General features: G+C 35.0%; 1 protein-coding gene across 3 annotated transcripts in view; it reads right to left on the reverse strand.

Annotated features, from left to right (window-relative positions):
• ttbk1a (tau tubulin kinase 1a) overlaps nt 1–13,348 on the reverse strand; it is a 32,484-nt gene that overhangs the window by 14,246 nt on the left and 4,890 nt on the right. For 2 of the 3 annotated variants that reach the window (XM_026275468.1, XM_026275469.1), the window contains exons 2-12: nt 11,823–11,975; nt 10,014–10,161; nt 8,074–8,147; nt 7,717–7,857; nt 7,481–7,585; nt 6,149–6,157; nt 5,175–5,240; nt 4,979–5,071; nt 4,719–4,844; nt 4,411–4,565; nt 74–278 (exon numbers count right to left, since the gene is read on the reverse strand). In XM_026275468.1, the coding sequence (XP_026131253.1) occupies nt 74–278; nt 4,411–4,565; nt 4,719–4,844; nt 4,979–5,071; nt 5,175–5,240; nt 6,149–6,157; nt 7,481–7,585; nt 7,717–7,857; nt 8,074–8,147; nt 10,014–10,161; nt 11,823–11,891 (1,191 nt within the window). In that variant the 5' untranslated portion in view covers nt 11,892–11,975. The remainder of the gene's footprint in view (nt 1–73; nt 279–4,410; nt 4,566–4,718; nt 4,845–4,978; nt 5,072–5,174; nt 5,241–6,148; nt 6,158–7,480; nt 7,586–7,716; nt 7,858–8,073; nt 8,148–10,013; nt 10,162–11,822; nt 11,976–13,348) is intronic. The other variant, XM_026275470.1, reaches the window with a different exon arrangement.

The following is a 13,348-nucleotide window of genomic DNA, read 5'->3' on the forward strand; positions in this document are numbered from 1 at the left end:
TTTAATTGTTTTAAAAAAAATGAATTAGTTTGACTGTATTTGATTGGATTATATTCATTATACTGCTCTGCACCTTTCCAAGGTTAATCCTGAGTTTGTTGCGATTAAAGTCTGTCTCCTCCCATCCATCTGCATCTGTAGGTAACTGGTTACCATCAGCTGGCCGGCCAGAAGGAATTGGAGGGGCGTTTTCCTGGTCGCTTAGGTGCTCGTCCTGCACAACATCATCTGTGTTTTCCCTCTGAAGGTCACCAGGCATTGTGGTCATATTTATGACCCTAAAGGTCCCAGAAAAGATCACAATCAATTTTTTATTTAAAGGCAAGGCAAGGCAAGGCAAGGCAAGTTCATTTATATAGCACATTTCGTACACAATGGTAATGCAAAGTGCTTTACATAAAAGAAAGTAAAATAATCATGAAGAAAAATAATAACAAAATTAAAACAAGCAATTTTAAAACTTTTAAAATGATTAAAACATTTACTTTAAAATGAATTTAAAAACAGTTTGAAAATGATTTTAAAATAAAATAAAAAAAACTGAAAATATAGTGCAATCAGTTCGGACATTTGCACAGTGCTCATTCAATAAATGCACAGCTAAACAGATGGGTTTTGAGTATAGATTTGAATGTGACTAGTGTTTTAGCACATCTGATCTCTTCTGGAAGCTGATTCCAACTGCGGGCAGCATAGTTACTAAAGGAGGACTCCGCTTGTTTTGTGTGAACACTTGGTATTTCTAACTGACTCAATCTTAATGATCTGAGTGGTCTGTTAGGTTTGTATTCAGTGAACATATCTGCAATATATTTCGGTCCTAGGTCATTTAGTGACTTATATACGAGTAAAAGTACTTTAAAATCAATCCTAAATGTAACTGGCACCCAGTGTAAGGACCTGAGGACTGGTGTGATATGCTCAGATTTTCTGGTTCTAGGCAGAATCCTGGCAGCAGCGTTCTGGATGAGCTTCAGCTGTCTAATGGTCTTTTTGGGAAGGCAAGTGAGGAGCCCATTACAATAGTCCACCCTGCTAGTGATAAATGCATGAACAAGTTTCTCCAAGTCTTGACTGGAAACAAAACATCTAATTCTTGCAATGTTTTTTAGATGATAGTATGCTGATTTAGTTACTGCTTTGACATGACTACTGAAAATGAGGTCTGTCTCCAGAATCACACCAAGATTCCTGCCTTGATTTATAGTTGTTTGACCTAGTCTAGGTATGCATTCACCTTGAAAACTTCATCTTTGTTTCCAAATGCAATGACTTCAGTTTTTTCCTTATTTAACTGAAGAAAGTTCTGGCACATCCAACTATTAATTTCATCAATGCATTGGCAGAGGGAGTCAATGGGGCTGTAGTCATTTGGAGATAAGGCTAGGTAAATCTGGGTATCATCAGCATAGCTGTGATAGGCAATTTGGTTCTTTCTCATTATTTGACTTAGTGGAAGCATATACAGGCTAAACAAGAGCGGTGCAAGAATTGAGCCTTGTGGGACTCCACATGTCATAGATGTCCACTTAGACTTATGCTTTCCTAGACTCACATAATAGCCTCTCCCTTCTAAGTATGACCTGAACCATCGCATCTGAGTCCATTCCCAGAAAGCCTAACCCAGTTTTCCAGTCTCTCTAGTAGTATGTTATGATCAACAGTGTCAAACGCAGCACTGAGATCTAGCTATACCAGCACCAATATTTTGCCAGAGTCAGAATTTAAGCGAATATCATTTATTATCTTAATGAGTGCTGTCTCTGTGCTGTGATGCGGTCGGAAACCAGATTGAAAATTGTCCAGGTATCCATTTGAGTTTAAGTAATTGTTCAGCTGATTAAAAACTACCTTTTCTATAATTTTGCCTATAAAAGGAAGATTAGATATTGGTCTAAAATTGCTCAAAATGGTGTTATCAAGATTGCTCTTTTTCAGGAGGGGCTTAACAACTGCAGTTTTTAGGGAGTTTGGAAATGTCCCAGAAAGAAGTGAGGCGTTCGCCACTTCTAAGAGATCTGCTTCTAAGCAGTTAAGCACACTTTTGAAAAAAGATGTGGGAAGTGTGTCAAAATAGCAGGTTGATGATTTTAGGTGCTGCACTTCCAGAATTTTGCTATCAATTGTTTCAAAAATAGACATAGTATATTTTTGATATTGTGGCCTATTCTGTCTGATTTCTGCATTACTTGAGGATGTGCTAATCGCCTTCCTGATATTTATGATCTTCTCAGAAAAGAAAGAAGCAAACTCATTGCATTTGCTGTCTGAGAGCATTTCACTGGGAATCTGACTTGGGGGGTTTGTCAGTCTCTCAACAGTGGCAAAAATAGTACGAGTTTTATTCAAGTTACTGTTTATAAGGTTTGATAAGAATTGTTGTCTAGCTGTGGCTAATTTCACATTAAAAGCATGAAGGCTGTCTTTATAGATGCTATAGTGAATTTCAAGTTTTTTCTTCCTCCTCATCCGCTCAGCTTTTCTGCATTGTCTTTTCATAGTCTGAACTGCTGTTGATCTTCTCCAAACTGATTTCTGTCTGTTTTTTTTCTTACTGACTATTATTGGCGCAACATCATCAATAAAATACTCAACTTTTGAGATGAAGGAATCAAGGAGAATATCAACAGAGTCTGCAGAAATGCTTGGTGTTAAAGATATAGCCTCCATAAATAGTACACTTGTGTTCTTATTTATGCCTCCCCTTCTGACAAAGACAGATCTAGATTCAGTGGTAGCAGAGATCAATATATCAAAGAAAATACAGAAGTGATCAGATAGTGCTATGTCCTTAGTAACAATGGATGAAATGTTTAGACCCCTACTGATGATTAGATCCAGAGTGTGTCCACCTTTGTGTGTGGGTCCATGCACATGCTGAATCAGGTCAAAGGTGTTTAGAACCGTTATCATTTCTTTTGTAGTTTTGTTTTCTGCATTATCTATGTGAATATTAAAATCCCCTGCAATTGCAAAACAGTCAAACTCTGAGGAAATTATTGATAACATTTCTGTGACCTCTTCAACAAAGACTGGAGAGTATTTTGGAGGCCTGTAAATAACAATAAACAGAATGCATGGGGCAATTTTCAGCACAATCCCTAGATATTCGAAAGACAGGTACTGACCAGATGACACTTGCTTGCATTGATAGACATCTTTAAATAGAGCAGCTACACTCCCACCTCTCCTAACAGTCCTGCAGACACTCATGTAAGTGAAGTTAGGAGGGGCTGCTTCACTAAGGACTGTTGCACTGCAGCTGTCTTCAAGCCATGTTTCGTTTAGAAACATAAAATCCAGATTGTTTGTGGTTATAAAGTCACTGATTAGAAATGATTTATTTTTTAGTGAGCGAATGTTTAAAAGTGCTAACTTAATGGCAATGCTTTGTGTCTTTACACCAATCTTAGTTTGATGCATAATAGGCCACAGATTAGATGAGTTTGCCCTTCGGCTTGAGAAGACCTTAGACTTTCTATCACGTGATAAAACTGAAATAGAGAAAGCTACAGGCACACTGGGTTCCCGCTTGTTCTGTAAGCATTTGTGAATGTTGCTGCTATTATAGCGGGGACCTGACACATATCATTGAGAGCTGCTATTAGTTGTTTTTGGTTCACCTTCAGCAAAAAAAAAAAAAAAGGGTAACCACCAATGACCTAAATTCTATGCTAAATTAGATATAAACATGTTTTTGGGCAACCTACTGTACTTGGAAACTTTTTCCATTTATTAAAAAAAATCTATTTAGTTTCAGTAGTGGTGCAGAAACTTCACCAGAGTTTCGAAACAGAAGATCAGACTCCTTTAAAAGTCATCAGACATTTTTCATTTCAGTATGCAAATAACAGTAATTAAGCAAAACAAAAAAGACGACAGATTCAAGCTGGTCTCTTTGTTGTCATTGTGTATTTCTGACTGTAAACAAGCCTTTTATCCATCTGTATGGCTTGTAAGTGGCAATGAACCACAAGTAACAAAACCCCCCGAGACACAATGGTGAATTAGAATGGGATTTGTTAAGTTCCATGCACGTGTGTTAGTGTACACGAGGATCTTTAACAATAAAGTGAGCATGATCAATAAAAATTTCTTCACAGTAAAATTACAGTCAGGTTTTAAACCTGTTTTGTTATTTATTTAACATTTTAAAGTTATTATTTGATTTGGAGAATTCAATTTCAAATTGATGCAGAAAGAAAACAACAGCACAAAAACAAACCACTTTATTGCTACAGCATTGAACTAAGGTAGGTGGGTAGGTGGGTAGGTAGGTAGGTAGGTAGGTAGATAGATAGATAGATAGATAGATAGATAGATAGATAGATAGATAGATAGATAGATAGATAGATAGATAGATAGATAGATAGATAGATAGATAGATAGATAGATGCATGAGGTGCTTACCCAACAATAGCTGCTGTGGGCCGCGTGTTCTGCTGCGCTGCTGTCGGTGTGGTGGCAGACATCGTGGAGTCCGTCCCACTTTTCTCCCAATCATATGGCTCGTTCTCTGTGATGATGCGTTCTTTCATGCTGTTCTCGAACACTGACATCAGGAGCTGACACAGAAAAGACACCAAAGTAAAGACCACCCATAGCTGTAGTATATCCATGTAATCCATGTAAAAGTAATAACCTTTAAGAAAAGCACACATATATATGTTTTATGTAGCATAGACTTATAAAGAGAGAGAGTTTTTTGGTGCAGGTACCTGATAGTCAGGTTTGGTGCAGTAGTCAAGGCCTAAAACATGCTCCAGGAAGACATTAAACTCTGATGGCATGTGTTTAAGCAGCATCCTATGATCAAAGCGCTCCTTAATCTGACCCACCTGCTCCTAAATCATGCAGATTACAAAAGCAGATTTTAACAACGGTGGTATGACACAAAATAAAAATGTCATGAAATTTAACTTAAAAAAAAAAGGACAACAAATACTGATTTCAAATCAGGTAGGGGAAGTCAGAGCACCTTGTCTTTGATTTTCCTCCACGGGAGCTGCCCAGCAGCAAATTCAACCAGCATGTAAAACAATGACCACAAGTCATCATGGCGACCCATTTCCTGTAAAAACAACACAAGAATTCTATGAATTCTATTAAATTAACAGGTAAAACACACTGTAAAACACACTGTTTGATATAAATTCACAGTATGTTGCACTCACTTTGTTTTTATGTGCATTCACAGATGCATATCTAACAGTCCCTCGAAATCCTGCAACGGTTCTGGGCTGCAAGCGGAAATGTATTAGAAAAATCTGTCATTGATAAATGCATTTTTTAAAAATCTGTTATACTTAGAATTGGTACTATGTAAGGTAAATCAAAGCAAACTAGAAAAAAAAATACTATGCATTACTGTATAATTGTATGCATTATAACTTTCATTACATTAGCAACAGGAAAGGGACAAACAGGACACAAAACACTCTGAGACTGAACATGGTGTTCCATTCTTCCAGAACAGTGAACACGCAACACAAAAGGTAAACACCTTCCATCATGTAAATGTACCTGTGTGTCTGTGTGTTCATGAGCATGTAAAAGTCCCAGTGGCTCTCTCTCTCCCAAACCTACTCTAATTTTTTATTGGATTAACTAAATAACATTACAAGTAGAATCTGTTTCAGAAAAATGACATTTCATTTGGATGCAGTTAATGTTCTATTGTCGTGTTCACTGTTTTATTGCCAATTATAGAGACTGCTCTTTTGCTAAACACAAAGGTCAAACTCTTGAAAAGAAATCTCACAAGCATTATTCGAGAAGAATTACAAATGGCTCATTAAATCTATTAAATATTCTATTAAATCAACTTCTCTTTGGATTAGAACATGATTAAGAATCAAACTTGAAATTAAAAGTGAAATGAACATTATGTGCAAAATTTTCAGTTCATTTATTTCAATCGATTTTTTTCAAATAAACGCACATCACATATATATATATATATACATATATATATATATATATATATATATATATATATATATATATATATATATATATATATATATATATATATATATATATATATATGAATGAAAGGAATGGAAATATGATAAGTGCTTGCACAGTAGAAAGATCTTGTGGAAAGATCAGCTATAAAAGAAGATGAAAGTTCCATGAAGTCACTCACAATGAAAGTCTTTCCATTGGTGAGAGTATGGGGGAGAAGGGAACAGATGGAGAAATACGTCAGACATGCACGTCATAACTTAAAACCCCAAACGAAAACTGCAAAAATAAGACAAGATGGTCAAACAAAAGAAAAAGCAGAAATAATGCACCAGGCATAATTATACAAACGACCTCATGCACTCCACTTCAAATGCTGTCCGTAAGAAAATATAAGTACAATGAAAAAGTACCAGAGAACAATAAACAATATATAACATCAAAAAACATCAACAAACAAAGAAAAACAAATAGATATGGCAGCATGACTCAGGACCTTAAATGTACTATTCATACTGTATGCTTTCAACAGAAGCGACATCAACAGTTCTAAAGACACCCAAACTATTTATAACCCTGAAATGATTTATTCATATCTCATAAATGTGATGCACCATAGAATATGAATCAGCTCAAACTAAAAATTCAATTTGCTGCAGAAAAAAACAACAGCTCTGGAAGATTGCAGGAGAAAAACAAACCGCTTTAGTGCTGCAGCACTTAACTAGATAGATAGATAGATAGATAGATAGATAGATAGATAGATAGATAGATAGATAGATAGATAGATAGATAGATAGATAGATAGATAGATAGATAGACAAAAGATGCTGTTTCCTGCCTGAATCGATGAGTACAGCTGACTCAGCTGTTCAGAAAGGAAAGGCCAAAGAGAATAAGGGGGAAATAGAGAGAAAGACTGAGCAAAAGAGAGAGAGAGAGAGAGAGAGAGAGAGAGAGAGAGAGAGCTGAAAATATTACACCCTCTCAGGCTGAACCTGGGGGCAATGCTCACTGATGCATGCAGTCTTATTAAATATTCATACTGCTGCACTAAAACCTGCACGTCCAGAGAAATAGAGAGATAGTGTGAAGGATGGAGGAGAGAGGAACATGTGCGAATGAAGAGCTCTTTGTGATGAGCTAAAAGAGGAAACAGCCCAGTGCCTGATTCAGAGAGCTCTGTAAACCTCTCATGAGCGTTCAGCTCGTCTCTCTGCCAGCCTGCACTCTTACAGTGAATAAAGCCTTTTTATTGTTCAAATAAATCTCAGGCACTTCTTAATAAAACCAGACCTTCAGGGTCAATCAAAAGACAACTTCATATCATGGTAGTATCGTAATCAATGACAGAGAAAGACGGACATTTTTGATCACTTGACTGCAGTGTAGGAATCATGTACCCTTATTCAACATATACAAAATAATGAGCATAAATAACTTTTAAATAATTAAATCTACAATGACTAAAACTGAAAAGTATTAAAAAATACTGATATAAACTGTCACATACCGGTCTGACTTCTCCATTGGTGTTTGTATACTGTCGTGCAAGCCCAAAATCTAGCATATAACATTTCCTGTATGTTGAAGGCAGTCTTCCCATGGCAAAATTTGACTGGAAAGAAAATCCAAAGATCCTTAGTAAATAAAACCACTTATGGAAACCTAATGACACTGTTGCATTACAGTATATTTTTATTCTACACACGTTTAGAAAACAATTGCAGGAAAGTTATTTAATATTACCGGTTTGATGTCTCGGTGGAGAAAGCCAACCGAGTGAATGGCTTCTATGGATTCTAGAATCTGTTTTCCCAGGCGGAGGGTTGTGCTCATGGTAAAGGTGCCACGCGGCTGACTTCGCCTGAGATCTGCCAGGTTTCTACCCTGAGAGTGATAACAAAGTGTAATTGAAGCCCTCACACCTACATAACAGCAGTAATCACAGTATTTCAGAGAAAACAGCATGTGATGGTGATCTTTCATAAAATCTTACTTTTACTTGGACTGAAATATAATCACCAGTCTAGTTACTTATTTGCATTGGTATTTAGATTTGATGTTACTGCATATGCGAATAGTTACAAGATAGAAATTGTTTACCTGCAGCTGCATGACGACATAGTTGAATTTATCATTTCGCCCACAGCCTATGAATTTACAAACATGGTTTTTACCTAAAAAAAAAAGAAAATAACACGGGAAGGTCATTTATGCTAATATTTTAAAAATTGCATTATTGGTCAGGGTGATTAAAAAATGCAAGTCCAAAGAAAAATATATTCACTCATTCCAAAAAACACAAACAAACAAAAATCAGTGTTGTATAATATTATATAAATAATGCTACAATAACACTGGTGTCAAAAATGTTGAACATTCATCTACTTTGTGAGTTTTAAATAAATACTAAATGCTACATAAAATCATTCAATTTCAGCAATTTTTATATATTTCATATTATTTTGTATGCTTTAAAAAAAATTATATTTCATTTTGTTTTGTTACGCAAGAATCTGCACTATAGTGTGATGAATTATAGACTTAGCTGTCCTCTTTTGTTCTTCTTTGTGATGACTAATGGTTGAACTGAATCATCAGAATATGTGTGTGTATGCTCGGCTGTATGATCCTAGGCCGCTTCACATGTTCATAGTCACGTTGGCTGTGTTACTGCCGCTTCATTCACAGTGCTAAATATACAACACGCTACACATGGTCCACTCTGATAGGATGGTGATGATGAAGTCAACTAAATACTGTATATAGTTATGAAACGCCACTAACATAAATCATCTACCATTAAGCCTTTGAAGCGCAGTTCTTTGAGTCTAACTTTCTATAACTGAAATGATTCAAACAATACATGTTTTATTATCTTGATGGGAAATCAATTCATAATTGTTTTTACTGTGTCCTCAATATCACTTTTGAAACCCTCTGTGATAACGAACAAACACATTCTCCAGGAAAACAACAGTCCAAAAATCTAAACATAATAGAAATGGATAAGATAAATTTGCAGAAAATCAGTATAGTAATATAAAAATGTCAATAGATGATTAAAAATACAGACTGCCATTCAAATGGTTTGGGTCAGTATGATCTCTCAAGCTCACTTTAACTCAGGCTACGTTTATTTGAACAAAAATACAGTTAATACACTGTGAAATATGATTACAACTTAAAATAACTATTTCCTTTTTTATTTATATTTTAAAAGTAATTTAATCATGTAATTACAAAGCTGGATTTTCAGCATCATTACATCAGTCTTCCTTCAAAAATCATTCTAATACATTCTGAATTGGTGCTCAAGAAACATATATTATTATTATTATTATTATCAATGTTGATAACAGCTGTGCTGCTTAATATTGTTTTGGAAACCGAAAAAGCACAGTATTTACACAAAATTAAAATTGATTGTAAGAAAAGTCTTTACTGTTACTTTGGATCAACTAAATGCATGTTTGCAGAGGTGTCTATGTTTATGCAGAGCATTTTTTAAAAGCCTTGTTTACAATTTTGTAGAATAACTTCTTTAACTTTAACTTCAAGGGGAAGTCGTGGCCTAATGGTTAGAGGGTTGGACTCCCAATCGAAGGGTTGTGAGTTCTAGTCTTGGGCCGGACGGAATTGTGGGTGGGGGGAGTGCATGAACAGCTCTCTCTCCACCTTCAATACCACGACTTAGGTGCCCTTGAGCAAAGCATCGAACCCCAACTGCTCCCCGGGCGCCGCAGCATAAATGGCTGCCCACTGCTCCGGGTGTGTGTGTTCACTGCTCTGTGTGTGTGCATTTCGGATGGGTTAAATGCAGAGCACAAATTCTGAGTATGGGTCACCATACTTGGCTGAATGTCACCTCACTTAATTTACAACAAAAACAGTTTTTAAGAATCCAATAAGTACTTAGAACACAAATGACCCTGTGTATTTCCATGGGGAAATCGTCTTCAGTCAACATGTTGTCTTGTCAATGTCAAAGTGACATTGATACTGTACAAAAAAACCAGAACCTAATGATGACCATGCCTTACCCTGCAGTTTCTTCAGAACTGCCACCTCCATCTTCAGGACTTGTTTGGGCTGTTGAGCTGACTCCACTTTTAACGCTACATTCTCCCGAGTCAGCAGGTCCAACGCCTCGTAGATTTCCCCAAACCCCCCTCCTCCTATCTTCTTCAACTGGACACGTTAAAAAGAAACACAACAGGATATTATCTGATTTTTCTTTTTATTTGTGTTTAATTTGCTTTTACTTTCTAGTATGAAACGTGAAGTGAGAGAAACAGTTGTATTCCTGTCAATGTAAGAGCTGTCAATGTTTGATGATCTCATAAAAATGCATACCGCTTTTCAAAGCATTCTTCAGACAAATCATCTGGGATCAAATGATCCAAACATCAAAAAGCACTTCATAATATCTTGCATTTCAAGTGCCTATATAATACCTTTATTTCACTCTCCTGAGATATTCATTTCAATCCACAAACTCAACAAATAATACTGTAACATAACCCATCTACATGTGCATGATCTTGTATATGTGAATAATCCTTGTTATATTGATTACAAATCTAGAGGGCACATGTATTGATCAGGGATACGCAACAGTGCAGCAGTCCCACAGCAGACAAACATTAGTCAGCTTTGCATAAATGTGTCACAAATTTCACAATATAGACTAATACATTTCTAATGGACAACAGAGAAAGCAAAGCTGAAGTCTTCTGATTTCAAATAACTATTAAATAATCCTTGACAATCAGTAATGTCAATCTCTCGTCTATAGTAGTTCTCTCGAGGTCAAGAGCCATTTACTCTGACTGGAACTAAGCAGTCATGTAAGAAGATTCTCTTCTCCTTTGTACTGGGAATTTTTGTTGGAATTTTATCTCGTTGTAATGTGTTTCGACAAGACAGCCCCAGTGAATGGGGTCAAAAGACCGATTAGTTTTACGGTTACATAATCTACTCAGAACAGGAGAAAAGATATGAGGCTGACACCCACGTATATATTTCCATTTATATAGTATGTACCCACATTCCCATAATTTTACAGAAAATCTGCAATAATGCATATTAATACATAAGGAAACACATATATATACTGTAATATTATGATTATAATTTAAAGTAACTTTTAATATATTTTAAAAGGTAATCTATTTCTTGGATGTCAAGGCTGAATTTAGCAGCCTTTGGTGTCACATGATAATTCAGAAATCATTCTAATATGCTGACATCTGCTCAAGAAACATGTTTTTTTTATCATTTTCATTTTTTCATGTTTCATGAATGTTGAAAACAATTATGCTTAATATATTTGTGGAAACCATGATGCAGTTTTCCCCAGAATTCTTTGATAAATAGCTCATAAGAACAGCTTTTATTTGGAACAGTATGTTTTTTAATTATGTAAAAGTCTTTAATGTCACTTTTGATCAATTTAATACAACCTTGATGACTGAATTTTTTAATTTCTTTAAAGAAAATGGTTTCTTACCCCAGGCTTTTGAAGGGTATTGTATTAATACGAATGAATTAATTTTTAAAATAAAAGAATAATTAATTATTTTCATTATGTTTTTTTTATACACCAAACCTTAGGGAAAAAAATCCTAAAATATTGAACTCAAAATCTTCAGAAACATTTTTTAAATAAATAAATAATAATACAAAGTAACATTACAAAAGACAATGAATAAAAACTATTAATGATTCTAGCCTACATTCAGGTCACTAGTCAAGCAAAAGTACATAGGATATTTTGAAGTGTTATATTTATCTTGGTGCATTACAACTGTGTGTCCCTGTGTGTCATGTACAGATCTTTGAATACCTACCACTTTCCATCGTTCTTTGACCATGCAGTTAGAGGGCAGAATGTCCTGCTGCTCTGCAGTGCCGTTCATGTTGCTGTTGTCCTGCAGAGATGGCGCTAGGAACTGCAACCCTGAGAGCACTCTGGCAGCCCCCAACTTAAATGATCCATTTATCTGTGAAAAGCCACCAACATGTGTTCAATTACCGATTCTTCGCTATCGCTATCATGCTATTGGTCAGTTGAGCTGGCTTCTACATGCAGTGGCCAGTCAAACTTCAACAAACGCTAACATTCCAAAGAAGGCAGTTATCTTTGGAATGTCTAATTTTTAAAAAAGCAGTTTAAGCCAATTTATTCCTGCATTTATTTACTGATAAATATTCAAGAAGCGAAATGCTGACATTAAAGTGTACTCTGAGCATTATAATTTTACTATGCTTTTAGCAGACAAAGAAAAAAGTCTACTAGGCACATCCATTGACCCACATAGTTTTTGACCTAAATACCTGTGCAAATAAAATAGCCACAAACAAAGGAGAAAAGTCTAGAAAACACGTGACTTAAAAAAAGGACACCACAATAGACTGCATAAGCAAACTGTGAGGATATATCTAATACCACATGCTACTGTATAGATGCCAAGTACTGTAGTTTATGAAGTGTTCAAACAGGGGATACTAAAACAGTTCCATTAAGTGTGCTGCATGGCATTTCTGATAGGGTTTTAAAGAGAAGCCATTATCAAAGCACCTAAAGTATTTATTAACAACCTTACCATTAGAATGTATTGAAATGAACACATTTAGCTTATTTCCCTACAGCAATGGTATTCAAATCCCATGCTAGACCAAAAAGGGACACACTGATCTTAAAATTCTGTCTGATATAGATAAGCAGTTAAAGTCAATGGTAAATGGTTGATTCAAATTCTGTATTCTCTTGTTTAAATAAATTAAAAACAAAACACTAAAAACTAAAAACTAAAAGCCAATTTTAACAAGTGAATTTTGGCATCACAAAATAATAATGTACAAAATAAAAAAAACAGATATTTAATTTAAGATTGTCTAAATCTCAATTTAACAGTGTTAATAAATTATTAGTGTTTTCAAAGGTCAAGGTTCTGAGTGTAAGATGACAGTAAAGTTAATTTTACTGTTAAAATAGAGTCAAACAAATATATATATATACATATATACAATTACTATAAATATCCAATATCAGCTAATAACAGCTCATAACTGCCAGTGTACTGTAAATAGAACTCAGTTTGTTTCATTATTAATCACTTGTGTTTATATGTGTTTATTGTATAAATTATATGATATTTTACTATTATTATAAACATAATTTAGTACAAATAGAACACATAATACGAAACCAATAAAAAAAATCAGTATTGGTCATTAAAAAAATATTCTAATTCTAATTCTAAAATAAAGTTTGACAATATACTACATTGGTCATTAAAATTATATAGACTTACACCTTCTTAAAAAGTGAAATTGTGCCACTTCTTAATTAAACATCAGCCTTCACTACAAT

The sequence above is a fragment of the Carassius auratus genome, chromosome 11, assembly GCF_003368295.1.
Source record: "Carassius auratus strain Wakin chromosome 11, ASM336829v1, whole genome shotgun sequence".
Classification (NCBI taxonomy): Eukaryota; Metazoa; Chordata; class Actinopteri; order Cypriniformes; family Cyprinidae; genus Carassius; species Carassius auratus.